General features: G+C 41.3%; 2 protein-coding genes across 3 annotated transcripts in view; both read right to left on the reverse strand.

Annotated features, from left to right (window-relative positions):
- Window positions 1-141, reverse strand: part of cwf19l2 (CWF19 like cell cycle control factor 2) — a 28883-nt gene extending 28742 nt beyond the window's left edge. For both annotated transcript variants that reach the window (XM_083984374.1, XM_083984373.1), the window contains exon 1: window positions 45-141. In XM_083984374.1, the coding sequence (XP_083840500.1) occupies window positions 45-137 (93 nt within the window). In that variant the 5' untranslated portion in view covers window positions 138-141. The remainder of the gene's footprint in view (window positions 1-44) is intronic.
- A 3121-nt stretch (window positions 142-3262) lies between these two features.
- On the reverse strand, window positions 3263-14754 carry alkbh8 (alkB homolog 8, tRNA methyltransferase; the record flags this gene model as incomplete). The annotated part of the gene is made up of 12 exons (XM_083984684.1): window positions 3263-4033; window positions 4269-4418; window positions 6038-6318; window positions 7171-7334; window positions 7551-7657; window positions 10358-10428; window positions 10979-11083; window positions 11532-11627; window positions 13115-13246; window positions 13410-13510; window positions 13612-13745; window positions 14617-14754. 12 exons carry the CDS (start codon window positions 14752-14754, stop codon window positions 3326-3328), a joined length of 2187 nt encoding a protein of 728 aa, XP_083840810.1. The 3' UTR covers window positions 3263-3325.
- Window positions 14755-15543: the final 789 nt, after the last annotated feature.

Here is a 15543-nt window from a genome sequence, read left to right on the forward strand (position 1 = left end):
CGAGATTACATAGACTTGTTGTTTCGACTCCTTTCGGTTCCTACCTTTTCTAGCACCTCTTGTTGAGCCTGTCGTTTATTTTCCTTTCTTTGGTCAATGCTGCTTGTACTCTCAAAACTGCCTCCGTACGCCGCCATGACACTGCCGCCAACTGTTTGATTAACATTAAACTGTCGCAAAGCACTGTAGTTCGCGGCGGCACTGAATGAATGAATTGTGGTTCTTGTAGTCCAAAAACGTCTATATCCAAATGCACTTTCTGTGACTACTGTTTTGTTATTGTCAGTCCTGTGGTGTTAATGTATGTACCTTGCACCACTTCATGCCCAAGTCAAATTGTATCTTATCTCGTGAAATCACTTGTCAACAATGTAGCCTAGTAGGGCCTATAAGAGAAAATAAAATAAACATTCTCATGGTAGCCTAGATTGTGTTTAAAAAAAAATTGTGCCCTTGTTATTCCTTGAAGACAAGTAATGTCTTCATGTTGCTTATGCCTAAAGAGGTTAAGGGCTGGACATGTTTCTTGTGTCTTGCATGTAGCAGACATGTATCATGTTTTGTGGATGTTTGGCATTGACTGTATAATATAATAAAATAAATAAATTGAGAAAAAAAGTTCTGCTTGCTGATAAATTAAAATAGGCCTACAATGAGGGGAACAACAGTAGGACACAAGAGATGAATATCAAGTCTGAAGGCCAATCTAAGGGCAAAGGAGGAGAAGACGACTTTGACAGAAATCCAATGGCTGAAAAATAAAATCCTGGAGAGTGGACAGACTTTGCAAGTCAAGGAAAATCCGAGGGCAAGCAGTAGCAATAACTCAATTAAATTAGATTGAGTTAAATCAAACCTAGAGGTAAATCAATGAGTTCCGGCAGATGTCGCATTTTAGGACCAGGATCACAATTGATACCAGGGGTGGACGGGGCTGATGTCAGAGCTTTGTGCAGGCCAGTTAAATTATTCTACACCAAAAATATTTCAACAAAAGCCTATTGGTTTACAGGGGCACTGACGTGCTGAAGTACCAAATTCTTGCCACAGAGCAGACAATTACAGAAAATCTGAGGTGGCATAGGATTTCCCTTAATTAGAACTAGCCCATTTCTGGACAGCCCCAGACCAAAAGTAGAAAAAGCAAGGACAGCATTGTTCACATGCTTTTGGTTGTATAACCTCTTAATGCTGCTGTACCTCTCACTGTGAAATTATTCCGTTTTCAACACGGCACGTCACACGTATCACTAATCCACCAGGGAATTAATTGTTGCCAATTATTTCAGCATAAATGTCTCTTGACTCCTGTGAGCGGAAGGTTTTAAATGTATCGTAGCCTGTCAAATCAATGAGCTATACCTGGGGGAGGCACGCCTTTAGATTTTAATTATCTGTCCAAATGTCAGGCACATATGTGCTGACAGACTCAACAGCAGCACGGGCAAAATGATAACACTTCTCTCACACCCACATCACTGAGCAAGATACCACAAAAGAAATCTCTCGCTTTCTCTCTCACACATGCACAAAGCCTATCTCACCTTAATCAATAAACTACTGTCAATAAAAGCCACCAAACCGTCTCCTGCCTCAGCACCACTATGTGTGTGTGTGTGTGTGTGTGTGCGGGTCAGAGGATTGAGGAGCCACAGGGGTAATTTACCAGGAGCCGCTGACCCATTACCAACCTGCCACAAAGGGACCACAACAAATTACTGCGCGCCGCTCCACTGCCATCAATACTCCATTATCCCACAATTCATTCTGTCTCTACAGCCATCTAGTAAAACTTGTAAATAGAATGTAGTGTAGAGAGTCTGTAGGAAAAGAGTAATCAAGTCATGGTTCAATATTATTTCATTACACAAATTAACAAGCTAGCAGTGATTCTAAATTGAAATAAAGTATCAATTACACACCAGTTGATCCAATTAACAGTTTGGTCAGTTACATTTGATCCTAATTTTTAATATCAAAGAATCAATACCACCTCTACATTTTAATTTTTCAATGGATTTGTACTGATTAATGACTATATGGTTTGAGGCCACTGAGCTCACTAACAATGATGTCAGTTGAAACTCACAATTCAAGGAGCTATATTACAGCTCTGGCACTAATTTTACTGTAGGTTTAACTCTTTCTACTAAACAGTCCAAACAAACAACCTTTATCACTTTGGTGACCAGGACAGAGTGAAAACAAATGTTTTAAATGTGCTGCCAAATTGTCCCAATGCCAGTACAAGAGGGGACACTTCAGGTGCTCCAAAAGAGGATGTCTTTTGTCCAACATAATGAATCTGAACTCTTTGTTCATCCATGATAGTCTCTACATGTCTGGCTAAAGGTAAAGTTATCTGCTTTTGAACTCATCTAAAATAATAAACACAGTACATTTATTCTATTAATCAACATACAAATACATGGTTTGGACAGTGACCAATGACCATGAGGTGCTACCTCTGTTAGGCACATTTTTTTCTCCCTTCTTGAACATGAAAATCCCTACAGCCTGAAACACCATGCTCCACCTCAGCCCTTAGCTTGAAAAGGTCGAGCACACACTGCAAACGGAGCTTAATTGCATCTCAGTGGATTCAGAGCAGACAGGGTAAAGAAGCAAAGCTGTGAAATAAATTTTTACTGGCGGTCACTGTAATAATGTAGCTACTACATGGACACGGGTGAATGTTGAGGGGCCCTTTTGACGTATTATTGCGTTACACAGGCGTTGTCAGAGGATACTTAGTTCTGCAGCATCATCCCACACTTGCTTTAACTACATGGATGAGATTTTCTGCCAAGGAGGCAAACTCTCACTCTGACATGTCGCTTCACAAACAGGACACTACTGGATTGTGCAACTGGCAGGAGATGGAAGGTATGGTTGTGTGCTTGGTTTTTTGTCTTGTTTATTTTAACATTATTTATCATAGCTACTTTTTTAATGCTCCTTTATAGTCTTTTTATTTTGCTTGAAGGTTGCACTGACTGGTTTGGCATTTTAATTTTGTAGTACATGTTACAATGACAATACAGATATTCTACTCTATTCTGAGGTGATAATAGTGCAATAAAGGAGTATTACGTAATGGTCCAAAAACATACTGCTATGGTGTCATACATTTCACCTTCTCAACAAAAATGGTGCAGGAAGTACACAACGATGGCAGACATTTTATTAACAAATTAGATTTATTTTGCAGCACCTTTCTAGTCATTTTTAGGATTTTAAGAAGAAGTCAATTTACATCAGTTGTGGTGGTTTGTTGTTTTACATCTCCAATATATTTGTTTGCAGGTCAGTCAGTTCTTGTCCCTCAGTCCTTCTGTAATATAACGCACCAGTTCCCCTGATCGTGGTAGCTGCTCCGCACTTTGACTCCAGCCACCCGACCACACATCTGCTCCAGCTCCCCCTGCTGGAACACGTGGTAATAACGGTGGAAGACAGGCGCTGGGCCACCCTCTGACTCAGACTTTACAGTAGAGCTGGACATCTTTGTAGCGCCATCATCTGCCCCTGGTTCGGCCTCACTGGTGTCAAGACTCGAGTCATGGTTACAGTCTAATTCAGTTTTGGAAATCGCACTAGACGATGAACAAGAGTTACCTGAAGCCTTTTTGGACTTCTCTTTCCTTTTCCCACTCTCCCCTGATTCATCATCTCCTCGTCTTTTTCCCTCTTTCAGGTGCCAGGGAACCAAAAGGTCCTGGGTGTTGAAGGCTGTGCGGTTAGTGTGCACACTGAGTTTGCCCTCAGTCACATTTTGAACGCTGTCAACAGGCCTGTGGTGATTTTCTAAATGTTCATTAGTACGAGTTCTTGGTTTGCCATTAGGCTCCTCGATGTCCTCTGACGTGCTGACGGCAGGGCTGAGGTTCTCAGGATGCTCTTTGTTCGCTTCTTTGAGGTATTTGGACCTCTGCTTGTTGTACTCTTGTTCAAAAGCCCAAACATAGATGAGTGCTCGACCTCCAGGCTTCAAGAGTCTCACCAGCTCGCTCACTGCTTCCAGCCGACGTTCCTGCAACACACACAGCAAAACTTTCTCAAATGCGTGTTTGCGCTTCTACTGTTTTCCACAAGCCTGTGACTCGAAAAATGATTCCAGTGACGCTTTATGGTTTTGTGATAAGCTTCTGCATGGGCCTACGTCTACCTCTTTAAGAAAGTACAATGATTTACAATTCAATTCAATTCAATTCATGAAGATGGAGATGTCCCCTGACATTCTTTGTTGGTGCGTGGACTGAGTGTACCTGTGTGGAAAAGTGGTGTATGACAGCTATGGATATGCAGGCATCACAGGAGGCTGTTCGCAGAGGGACACTGAGAGCATCGGAGACAAACGCCTGGAAACCTCTTTCTGCACAGATTTGGACAAGAGCGCTGCTACGGTCACAGCCAACCTGTTGGGAGAACACACACACACACAAACACATAATAAAAAAAAAAACATTCACAAACAGGAACACAGGCACATAGTTTTAACATGTACGTCTGAATAAAACCACTGATAAAAGTCTTCTTAGACTCACTCCTCACTCCGTATTATCAATATATTACAAAATCACACAGAGGAGCAGAAACAACCTCTAACTGTTCCTTAAGCCTGTGAGATGAAGGGAGAAGGACAGAGACAGGACGGGAAAAGAATTAAAAAACAAGACACTAGTACCAGAAAGACAGATACATGCGGCAATTGAAGAAATGTATAGAATAGGGAAAGTTGAAGAGGAAGAAAGCAAAAAACGGAGGGGATTAGATGGCAGTTCAATTAATTTAGTTTAAGGAGCAATTCAATCCGATTTCAGAAGTCATAGGCTCATCCCAAAAGAAACGACGATGATAAGAGTGCAAAATATTACACACATGCACAAACACAGACAGGCTAAATGTGTTCCTGACATGCAAACACAGACAAAAAAAAAAAACAAGGTGCAGAGGGAATGAAATAAATTGAATATAAATAATAAAAGAAGGAAAAACAGATAGAAAAAACCCAGAAGACTCAACTCTGAAAGTTTATGTGCGACCTGATCACAGTGTTCTCAGTAATGATTTATCACGGTTACAGCCTGAGTCAGGATAAGCTGCTTACATGCACCTCCAAATCCCAAACATGAATATCCCAGTGTGCATACATAAAAAGAAAATTTAGGATATTACCATGGAAACTGAGCAAAAGCAAACAAGCACACCCAGCAGAAATAAGAGTGAGAGGAGCACAGGCCACAGCAGCAAGGATTATCACTCATGGGTGTATTATTTAGCTCATTAAAATGTTAAGACAACATTGCTTTGTCTTTTTCACTGCAAACTGGCGACGTACTGATTATAGATATTTCCCTCCACGTAAACAACACGACTTGCTCCACAGCAGCCCCATACTTTGAGGTAAATAAGTAAACAGCAGCGTAATGATCCAAACCTTGTCCCTCATTTCATTTCACTCTGGGGCGAACAGAGGTCTGGGCTTATGCAACATTCATAACAAGGCACAGAGGACTTGACACAGCTACACACTTTTCATTTTACATTTCAGAGAGTGCTGAAGACCAGAGGCTGTGACCTTTGCTGTGTTTTTTGTGTTTTTTGCAATGCAACTGACTCTTGTTCAAGGGGGAATTGTTCAAGCAGGTAACTAGCTCCAAAAAACATGAAATGCTATTTCTTTTCTTTTAAATTTTTTGCCCTTTATATCCATCCAGACTAGCTGTTTTCCCGCTCCAGAAAAAGTAACGTTATGAGGCTCATTCCCATCAAACTGGTCTAAACTGTCTCCAGTAGCAGCAGAGCAGCAGAGTTATTCAGCCTCGGAGGATTCATTGTTTGCCGTCTTTGCTACAACTGATTTCCTGGCTGTGTAGGTGACAACTGAGCAGCTGTTGAAAATGTGTGGTACTTCACAGCGGTGATGATCTGAGACATAGTGGCAATAAAAATGTAATGAAAAAGGAAATCTCCCTACAGGGAATGCTGAAGTATTGCAGAATTACAAACATTAATATAACATAATGACACTCACTGCAACCACTTCTGGGTTGACACCCAGGTATTTCCCATTTCCACAGCCCACATCAGCCAGCACGCTGCCGGCAGGGAGCGACGTCATGAACTGGCAGACGCGAGGCCAGGGCGTGTGGCGAGTGCTGCTGAAGTGGGAGGCGATGGCGTCGTACACCCGGTGCACGTATTCCTCCTCCAGACGGGCTGCATCGGCATGGCAACAGGGAATCGAGGGGGCAGATGGTTGGGCGGGCAACGGTGCTGAGGCAGCTCCCTGACTGTCACAGGTAGAGGGAAAGACTGGGGAAAGGATGGGGGGGTGAAATCAGGACAGCTTTTATTACCACGTAGGTTAACACTAAAAAGGAATTGAATTTGTGCGAAGAAAAAAATGTATTATAGTATTTAGATGGTTATAATTTGGTTACGGCTACTTCACTTTGACCAGTGGATAGTTTCTTTGAAATTTTATTGCTTTCTTTCCTGGAATTGTTAACTATGACCAAATCAAAGACTCCAATAATTTTTTATTTCTTTGTTTAATGCTGTAAAAGAATACCAACGCTGTGTCTGAGTTGGAAAGGAGTTGCAGATGCATGTTTGTAGTCTGACAGGGCCCTTTGGGTGCATCGTACGTAAGTCAAGATGTAAATGGAAAGAAATGTAGAAACTCATAGTCAAAAAATGTTCAAAACAAGGAGCGCTTCGTGGACACTTTTCTGAAAACTAGAGGTGCTCCTTGGAGAGGGATCCAGGGGATGTGAAAAGCAAAGAAAAACTCCATGGTACTCTCTTGAGTAAATGAAATGCCTTTAATTAATCTGGAATTGTCACAATGACATGTTTAAAATGACTATGACGCGTTTCGGCGTCAAGCCTTCATCAGGGAATCAAACTGTTTGACTCCCTGATGAAGGCTTGATGCCGAAACGTGTCATAGTCATTTATAACCTCATAGTGTTGCCATAGGCTCCTGTGTAGCTCGCTGGGGATCTGATGTCACTAACAATGCAACATGTCACAGGTTTGATATCGAGTGGGACCACTGCAAAACTGTTTGCCTTGCATTGCTCGAGTAACGGCTGGCAGTGCAGGAGTATTATATATATATAACACACGGTGCAATTTATTTTGTAGTTGCAAAATTCTCACCACAGCGACAGGGTTCGTGTCTGATCTTGCGGAAAGTAAAAGAGGTGCGGGTGCCCCTCTTGCTCAGGGTGAGATTTGTATTGGTGCCGAGGTCAGAAGTTGTATGAGCAGGAGAGGATTGTGGGTCGCAGGCTGGCACCATGTCAAACCTCCGAGGAGTAATCCTGAGAGGAGACAGTAGTCGACGATCAAGACACAAAACTGACGACAACTTGCGTGAATAGAGCAGCAACAGATGTGAATAAGACCCAGCCCTGAACCTGTCATTGGTTTTATCCTCATGTAAAGGGATTAAAATGAGGCTGTGCTGTACCACATAAAGCCCACATCTACCGCTGTGGAACAAAGGGGGAGAAAGGAACTGTCACGGTCCAGCTCACCCATGGGTCCAGAGGTATCTGCTCTCGCCCTTCATCACCAGGAGGCTGCGTCCCGGCAACACCACGGGAACAAGACGACCATCGGGGTGACGGAACTCCATCACTGTCTGTATTTAATCATAAAAAGCATAAATGAACACGCATTTAAAAGATTTCCAGGCCATTCATACAAGCTCTCTCACCCACAGTAACAGGATACAAGCATCTATTTACAACACAGTGGAAACCACGATGAGGCAAAGGACCGACAGTCATTTGTTTCACACAGCAGTGGGACTGTGCATGTTATCACGGATGCATTGATCGGACTTTTCTGTGATCTCAGTGCAGGATCCTTCCCGACATGATACACCTCACTGAGCAGAACTCAGAGTCAGTTTTATTGTAAGGTAACATGAGGTCAACTGCTGACTGCTGTAACCAAATTAATGTGCAAGCCCAGAATCTTATAATGAGGTAGACAAGAAAGTGCGGATTGGTCCCATCTCAGCCAAGATGAGATCAATAATACCAGCACTGATACTGACTCAGCAGACTGGATGGGTGCACCTATCCTTAGCATTCTGTAGCTGCTACAGCCTCATAACTGTTGGCAATGGATTTCAAACCTTTGCTTCTTTAGTACAAATTAAACTGTGTCTTTATTTCAAGTATTGAATAGTTGGCAATGGCTGCCTCTTCAAATTCTCAATCTTGTTTACCTAAACTCTCCAATGGAGTCATTGCATGATCGATGGTTCAATTCAGTTTTGTTCATTTTAGTCTGAATTTCCTTTGAGCAATGTTGTTCTGCAGCCGTTTGGCCCTATTCCTCAAAAAAAAAGGTTAAAATGGTTTGCTTCTCAACATCAGATCACTGTGTAGGGAAAAAAATCAACTAAGCATCAAATTTACTTACTTTGATTTCAAATAATCCAGTGATTGCAGTGTCAAACTCAAAGACAGTATTCAAAAATATTGGTAAAAAATCAGCGACCACTACATGACAATAGGCCTTTAATACAACAAATGAATGAATACAAATACAAAAAAAAAAAAAGTAGAACCTTTTCTTTTCTTTAACAAAACAGCTGAGCCAAGTGATGTCACCCAGAGTAAACCCTCTACTTGCTCTCTCACTAACAACCAGCAGAGGCATCTCAACGTTTGATCCTAATGTTTCCTTACAATGCATAACAGCATGAGCTCTGCTGGGAAATTACATCTACACAATTTCAAATTGCCTCTCTCCAACTTCTGACAGCAGGAAAATTGGATTTTGTGAAGTAGAGGTGCATGCATGTGTGTGTTTGTGTATGTGAGTGTGAGTAAGGTCGCAAGAGACAGATATGTGTTTATGTATTATTGTGAGAGTTCCAGCCACAGGCAACACCAGCAAATGATCAGATATTACCCTCAAACCCCAACTGAAATATCTCTCTGTCTCTCTCACACACATACACAGACACTTTGCTGTTCTGAGGAGTATTAGCCAATCAATAAAACCAGTGGAAAGTGACTAAATCAATGGTGATGCTGGCAGCTGCACTTTACCACAAAACTATCCATCATACTCACATGCTTGCAGGCTTACACACACATACACACGCACAGTATAGACATCCAATTAATCAATCCGTGTTTGAAATGCAAACATTAACAGGCTCAACAACCCTGTTAAGTGCAGTTATACGTTTCATATAACAGAGGAAAACCAGTTTGCAGTATAAATCAGGTGAATCAAACCCCAGTAGGACTGACTGGTCACACACAGATGAGCAATTTCTTTTTTTTAAATGCACTGCATGACTCAAAATCTCAGCCCATTACAGTGGGTTACTCATGTGTATAAACAGTTATCCATTCCTGTATTGTATTCTTGTATTCATTATATAAAGACTTGCTCCTTTTTGTATTTTCCAAAAAAACAAAAACAAATCATTCATCATATTTTCATCACAATAATGGAATATCCCTTAATTATCTAATTTTACTGTAGTGCACTTGTTGCAAACCAGTCTTTCTTCTCAATATCACCCTTTGCACCAAATACCACTTGGTGTGCATAAAAACTGCAGAAGTAAGCGATCCGGTCGTTATGGCTAACTTCTTGTCAGCCGATGGAGTTAGCAGTCCCTGCCCTCGTCATGGATCTATTGGTCCTCGTCCCTACGTCACCACATTCACGCGCATCCCTTGGTTGCACACACAGAGAGGACCGCCCCTTTATGCCGTTCTCTCTCCTCATTGGATAAAGGTTGTAGGATACAAGGAAAGTTTTCTCTTCGGCTTACAGCAGAGCAGAGTGACTGACAGACCCGTGTTTCGGACCAAACACTCTATGTAAGTGATTGCTGTCGGAAGATATAACTATTTAAGACTTAGATTAACACAAACATTCCACTTACTTCTGCTTTAAGTTCTAGGAGAAAGAATAAAGTCCACTCTCTCACACACACACACAGTCTGAGTGTGTGACTGATTCTGTGGCACATGACTGCTAATAGAGCCCCTGGATTTCAGAAGAGCAGGGACAGATGGGTAATAATCTCCAGCATCCACCCTGCAGACACTGAACAAGAGTCCTGGCACCAGGTCACATCATCCAGAGTCTAACACTATTCAAGTGTGTTAGAGAGAAGTAATGTAGCGAGCAAGGTTGAAAAATGTCAAAGAGTGAAAACTTTTCTTTAGATTAACATTCTTTAGCTTTAAATTAATTTCAACCATAATTGATATTGGCTACACAAGCTAATGATGAAGTGTACAGTAGGTCTGTGCAGCAGCTCATGCTGCTTAAATCATTAAATGATGGACTGAGTTCTGACCTTTGCCCCCAGGCTCAGAGACAGGATGGTGTCCTCAAAGGCAGAGTGTGTGTCCACATGAGGAGGAATACCTGAAACATTACAAACACACACGTAGAATAAAAATCAGTGGAGAGCGGCTCGTCAGGTTTCTTTGAAAGTGTCTCAAGTGAAGTGTTTTTGGCTGACGTCTCTAGGAACCTTTCATGATGAATGAAACTCAACTCAACTTAAGTTCAACAAGTTAAATCAAGAGTTCAAGACTCCTTCCTTCCAAAGCTTTATCCAACTCACTGCTATAATTCTTTTAACAAACTGCAAAAAAAAGAAAAGGGAGGGTTAAAATCATCAAGTGCATGTTGCAAAGATGTCTGCTGCCTCCTTGTGGTAGAAATCCAAACAGTTTTAGTGATCACAGTTTAATAAGGGTCTGAAAGATTATTATATTTTTAGCGTTACTCGTATCTGGTGTCATACTGTCAATATATCATTTGGTATGTTTGAATTATTCAAGGGTATAATTAATCACATTTCAATGTGACATTGCATCATCTTTTGTGTTTCGACTAGCTGTCATTTTCCCCACATGTGGTCAGTCATTTTCACATAACATCATTTTAAAACATGAGTGGATTAATTTACCCTGTCCAGATTCATACTGGTTGACAGTCAGTTGGTCAGGCAGGATGTCAATGTGTCCGCTTCTCAGACAGCGCTGCAGAACGGGCAGACACTCCTCAGGTAGACCTGACATTGACATGGACACACACCAACACACACACACAACCAAAACACAAAGAAAGTCTTCTGTTATTTCATCCTAATTTTCTTCTGTCACATTTTCTCTCTTATTAAAGAGGCAATATTGGTGTGGTATCTAATGACATGTCTACGTAGAAAATATAAACGCAAAACTATTTTACCAGTGGACAGCAATGAATATTGATAGATGATCATTGGCACTGCAGGGTAGGATTTCAAATTGTATTATATTTAATAACAAATGCTGTCACTAGCACCATAAAACAACTAAGTTGAAGGCGGCAGAGCAAAGCATGAAATGTTTCTAAATCTCTGCATTGCAATTAGTGAGTAAAATTTCAAGTGTGACAGAAGTGATAGAAACAACAGCCAAATATATATAATTTCTATCATTAAAACCCAGAGCGCAAGAAAAAAAAAAGAATAAGATTACCTGCAGGTAATGGCTTGTCCTTATCCACATTGTTGTTGTCGTAGCGGAATTCAAAGCCATAATGTTTGACTCTTCTGTGCTTTAGAGCTTTTTGGGCTGAAGTGTAAAGGAATGAAGTACGCAAAGCAGTTAATACAAATAATTTTGTACATTGATGCAAACTTAAAGGAGACCTATTATGCTCCTTTTTGCACCAACTAAAATAGTTCCTGGGTGTCTTAAAGACATGTCTGTGACGTGCTTCGGTCAAAATACCCCAAAGATCAAACATCACAGCACTCTGTTCATCCTCTCAAAAACAGGGCTGTGCAAAACGGTCTGTTTCAGTGGCCCCTCCCTTTAAATGCAAATGAACCACTCCCTCAGCATTGCGTTACCATGACGATGTCTACTACTAGTACCTATACTGATTTGGCCAAAATGTAGTATGCAAACAAAAGCTAAATCTGCAGTAGGCAAATTGCCAGATCTCCAGTCTGCATCTGACCAGTCTACATTGTGTAATGAAATGTGCCCATGACCTAGTCTCACCCTAACCACAGATGGTATAGAGTAGCTTTGCCATGTAGGCTACTGTAACCATGTAACATGTAATATAACTTAATAAAATACATTAAAAATATATACAGACTGGTCAGTTCATTGTAAAACAGTTATTTATTGATGTAAATGTGGTGATTTGTGCACATAGACTACAGCAGCACTGCTCCTCCTCTCCTCCTCCTTCTCACAGCTTCACTTTTCATTCAAACTAATCCAACTGCCACAATTGTAAGATTTCATCAATGAGACCAACATTTATCTCCTAAAAAGAATAACCACACGGCGGTAAACGTCTAAAAAACCTGCGGGTATGTTTATTAGCGATGGTTTTCTCTACCGCGATGAGCACGGACGTCTGCCCGGCCAAGGAGGCCTGCAGACGGGCTCTGAGGAGCCGCTGCAGCTCCGGAGCTCCGGTGCTCCATCGGTCCAGCGTTACGTCGGTCCGGCGAACAACGTCGCTTCTCACACAGGTACAGCTTCACTTACATGAAACGTCGGCGTAAACTTCTAAATAAAACTTAGTAAAGTGACGCTACAGCGCTAAAACATGCAGGGAAAAAGCAGGAAGTAGTCCGCTCCGCTCTCCGCTGTGACCCCAGCCACAACAGAGCAGCATGGGAGGAGGCGGGGCCGGCTGGAGCAGAGACCTCGGCATGACCATGTAGGGGAGTCCGGCACGCCATGACGTAGACGCGAGCTCATGTCAAAAAAAAGTCAGCGCAACCGAGTGTAACAGGTGTGCAGAGAAATCCAAGAGAAATCCCAATCATCTAGCAGGGTTTACCTCCAAATGCATTAACCTCAGGATATGACACTTCCACAGCCATTATCCAACATTTTAAACATATATAAAAGTCTGAAAAGCTGGAAAAGCATAATAGGTCCCCTTTAAGGATGATAATTAAACACTCATTCAGTCTGATTTTGACTGAATGATTTTGACCATAAAACAACAACTAACATTCAAGTTTCTAGGACAACAGTAATAAAAAGTTACACAGAACTTAACGAAACACATGTCACATGTGACACCTCACCAGTGACATCATCATTAGTGGACGACCAGTCTATAGCAGCAAGCAACAGAGCTTCTTCCTCTGGAGAGACACAATTTTCCACCAAGACTAATCCCTCTGGCAGCGGAACAGACTTCTCCTCCTCACAGGTGACTGTACACAAACATAAAGTATCAGACAACAATACGTTTCTTATAGGACTCAAACAGCTGTTGATCAGATCTGACTTTCTCCTAGAATGTGAATTTATTATTAATGTGTGATTCAAGTACCAGAATGGTGTGTGTGTGTGTGTTTCAGTGTTACAGATAAGCACCTGAGTTAACATAACTGAGGTAGAGTGTCACACTGTCCTCCCCACATTGCAGCTTTTCTCCATTTAGGTGGATGAGGGCTCTCTGAGCGATCTCCTCAGATCTGTAATGACAACAGAACAAATGCAAGTTTTTAAGTACAAGATGATCAGTGAAAACGGACCTGACAGCTCAAGTTAAGCGTGGTTCTTGCACCAACTCTACCTGTATGTGACAAAAGCATAAGGCTTGTGAGGGGGCATTAACAGGGTCTCCACCTCCCCCATCTCCTTCAGCACTGCAGAAAGCTCCTCCCGACTCACGCCGTTGCCCAAGCCACCGTTAGCCACCACCAAACACTGCAGAAGAGAAGGGTTGATAGGAGAGAAATGTTTGAATTTAAGAAACATTCATTGTCTTTGAAGAAAAAATAACAACTGCAAAACGATGTGGGCACGATACTGGCAAAATGATCACAACTGATATGCAAGACAGAGCAAAAATGAATGATGTCGTAAAATAAGTTAATGTTCAAGTTACTTTATTTATTAACCCATTAACCCTTCTGTCAAAACCGAAAACCCCATGATCCCAAGAACCTATTATTTCACAGGCCTAAATAGTCAGTCGTATACTAGTTACTGCTGTATTTATTATTGTTCTTACATATGAGGAGACTTAACGATAACTTAAGTCGTAATATTTGGTTAAACTGACTCCATACAGTACAAGACACATGACACAAATAAAATTGCCTTGCCCTAACAAACAGTCTTCTCCATCGCTGTCCCCTTCCTCTGAAACTCACTCCCCATATTCCATGATCAAAACCCACCTTATAAAAATTAGCTTTTAATGTTGATTCTCTGTGTCTAGTACTGTTTTAATGCTATTTTAGAGTTCCATTTATTTGATTTTTGATTTTTCTCTATTTAATCATTTTTCATCAATGTAAAGTTTCTCTGACCATTCGTAAAAAAAAAAAAAAAAGAAAAGAAAAGAGCCGGCTACACACCTACTGTATATTTTCCCTTATGTCTGAAATCAGCAGATACAAGCTAATGTTGAAGCAATGCTTGGTAATGATAACCACCTCCGAGTTGTATTTTACTGCGTCTAAAAAACGTGTGTATTCTGAGAAGTAGACGAAGGTACGTGAAGCTAAGTTAACTCTCTCCCCTCCCTGACAGCTGACTTACTTCCTGTTTACAAACGTGTGTTTTGCTGTACCTTGGTCGGCTGCGAGGCCGTGCTGATACCTTCATGTTTCAGTAAAGTGTGACTCGCTTTTAGTTGTTTTCGGAGAACTTTCTTCTCCTCTTTGCTCCTTCTGACGGCCTTCACGTTGTTTTCCACACTAGACTCCATGTTCCTTCGTTTAATATCGTCCGGGTGCAACAAAAACGCAGAGGACTCAGAGTTCCGCCCCGCTTTCCTTTTGGTTTAGCCAACAGCTCTCTGGTACAGAGTAGCATACAGTACAATAAGGATATAATTAGAATGTTTTATATCATGTTGTATAATGTTTCAAATGTTTCTAATGAGAAAAACTATAATTGTTCCTCCATGAGAAATGATTATTAGGATCTCCTGTGAAATTCATAAGGTAAAAAAAAAAAAAAAAAAAGTAGTCCTATTTGTCTGTATGGGCATGCACAAGACTAGTGGATAACAATTAGCTATAACAGAATGACAGCAGGAAAAGCTTTTATGCAAGAGCCAGCACTAAACGCAGCCACGCAGCTCACTGACTGAAACATGTGCAATAACAGAGTCGTTTTTATTGAATGTGAATAGGGAGTGGCCTACATATATTTTACCTGTGTTTTTCTTTTTTCTTTTTTACTTTTATTTCTTTTCTTTCTTTTTAAGTATATTTTGGGGGCATTTAATGTCTTTCATTTAGCCTATAGCAAAGCCGAGAGAGAGACGGGAAATGGGAGGCAGAGAGGGGGAATGACATGCAGGAAAGGGCTGCCTGATGCAGGATTCAAACCGGGGCCGCCTGCAGTGAGGACTGTAGCCTCAACATGGGGCGGCAGCTGCAGGTGAGCTAAATGCCGCTCTTTTTAATGGCACCTAAGGAGGATTGAACCTCTCAATTTCTTTTCAATTCACATTATGTAACACATAAATGAATCACATGAATAAAATAAT

The sequence above is a fragment of the Trachurus trachurus genome (assembly GCF_905171665.1).
Source record: "Trachurus trachurus genome assembly, chromosome: 13".
In the NCBI taxonomy this organism is placed as follows: Eukaryota; Metazoa; Chordata; class Actinopteri; order Carangiformes; family Carangidae; genus Trachurus; species Trachurus trachurus.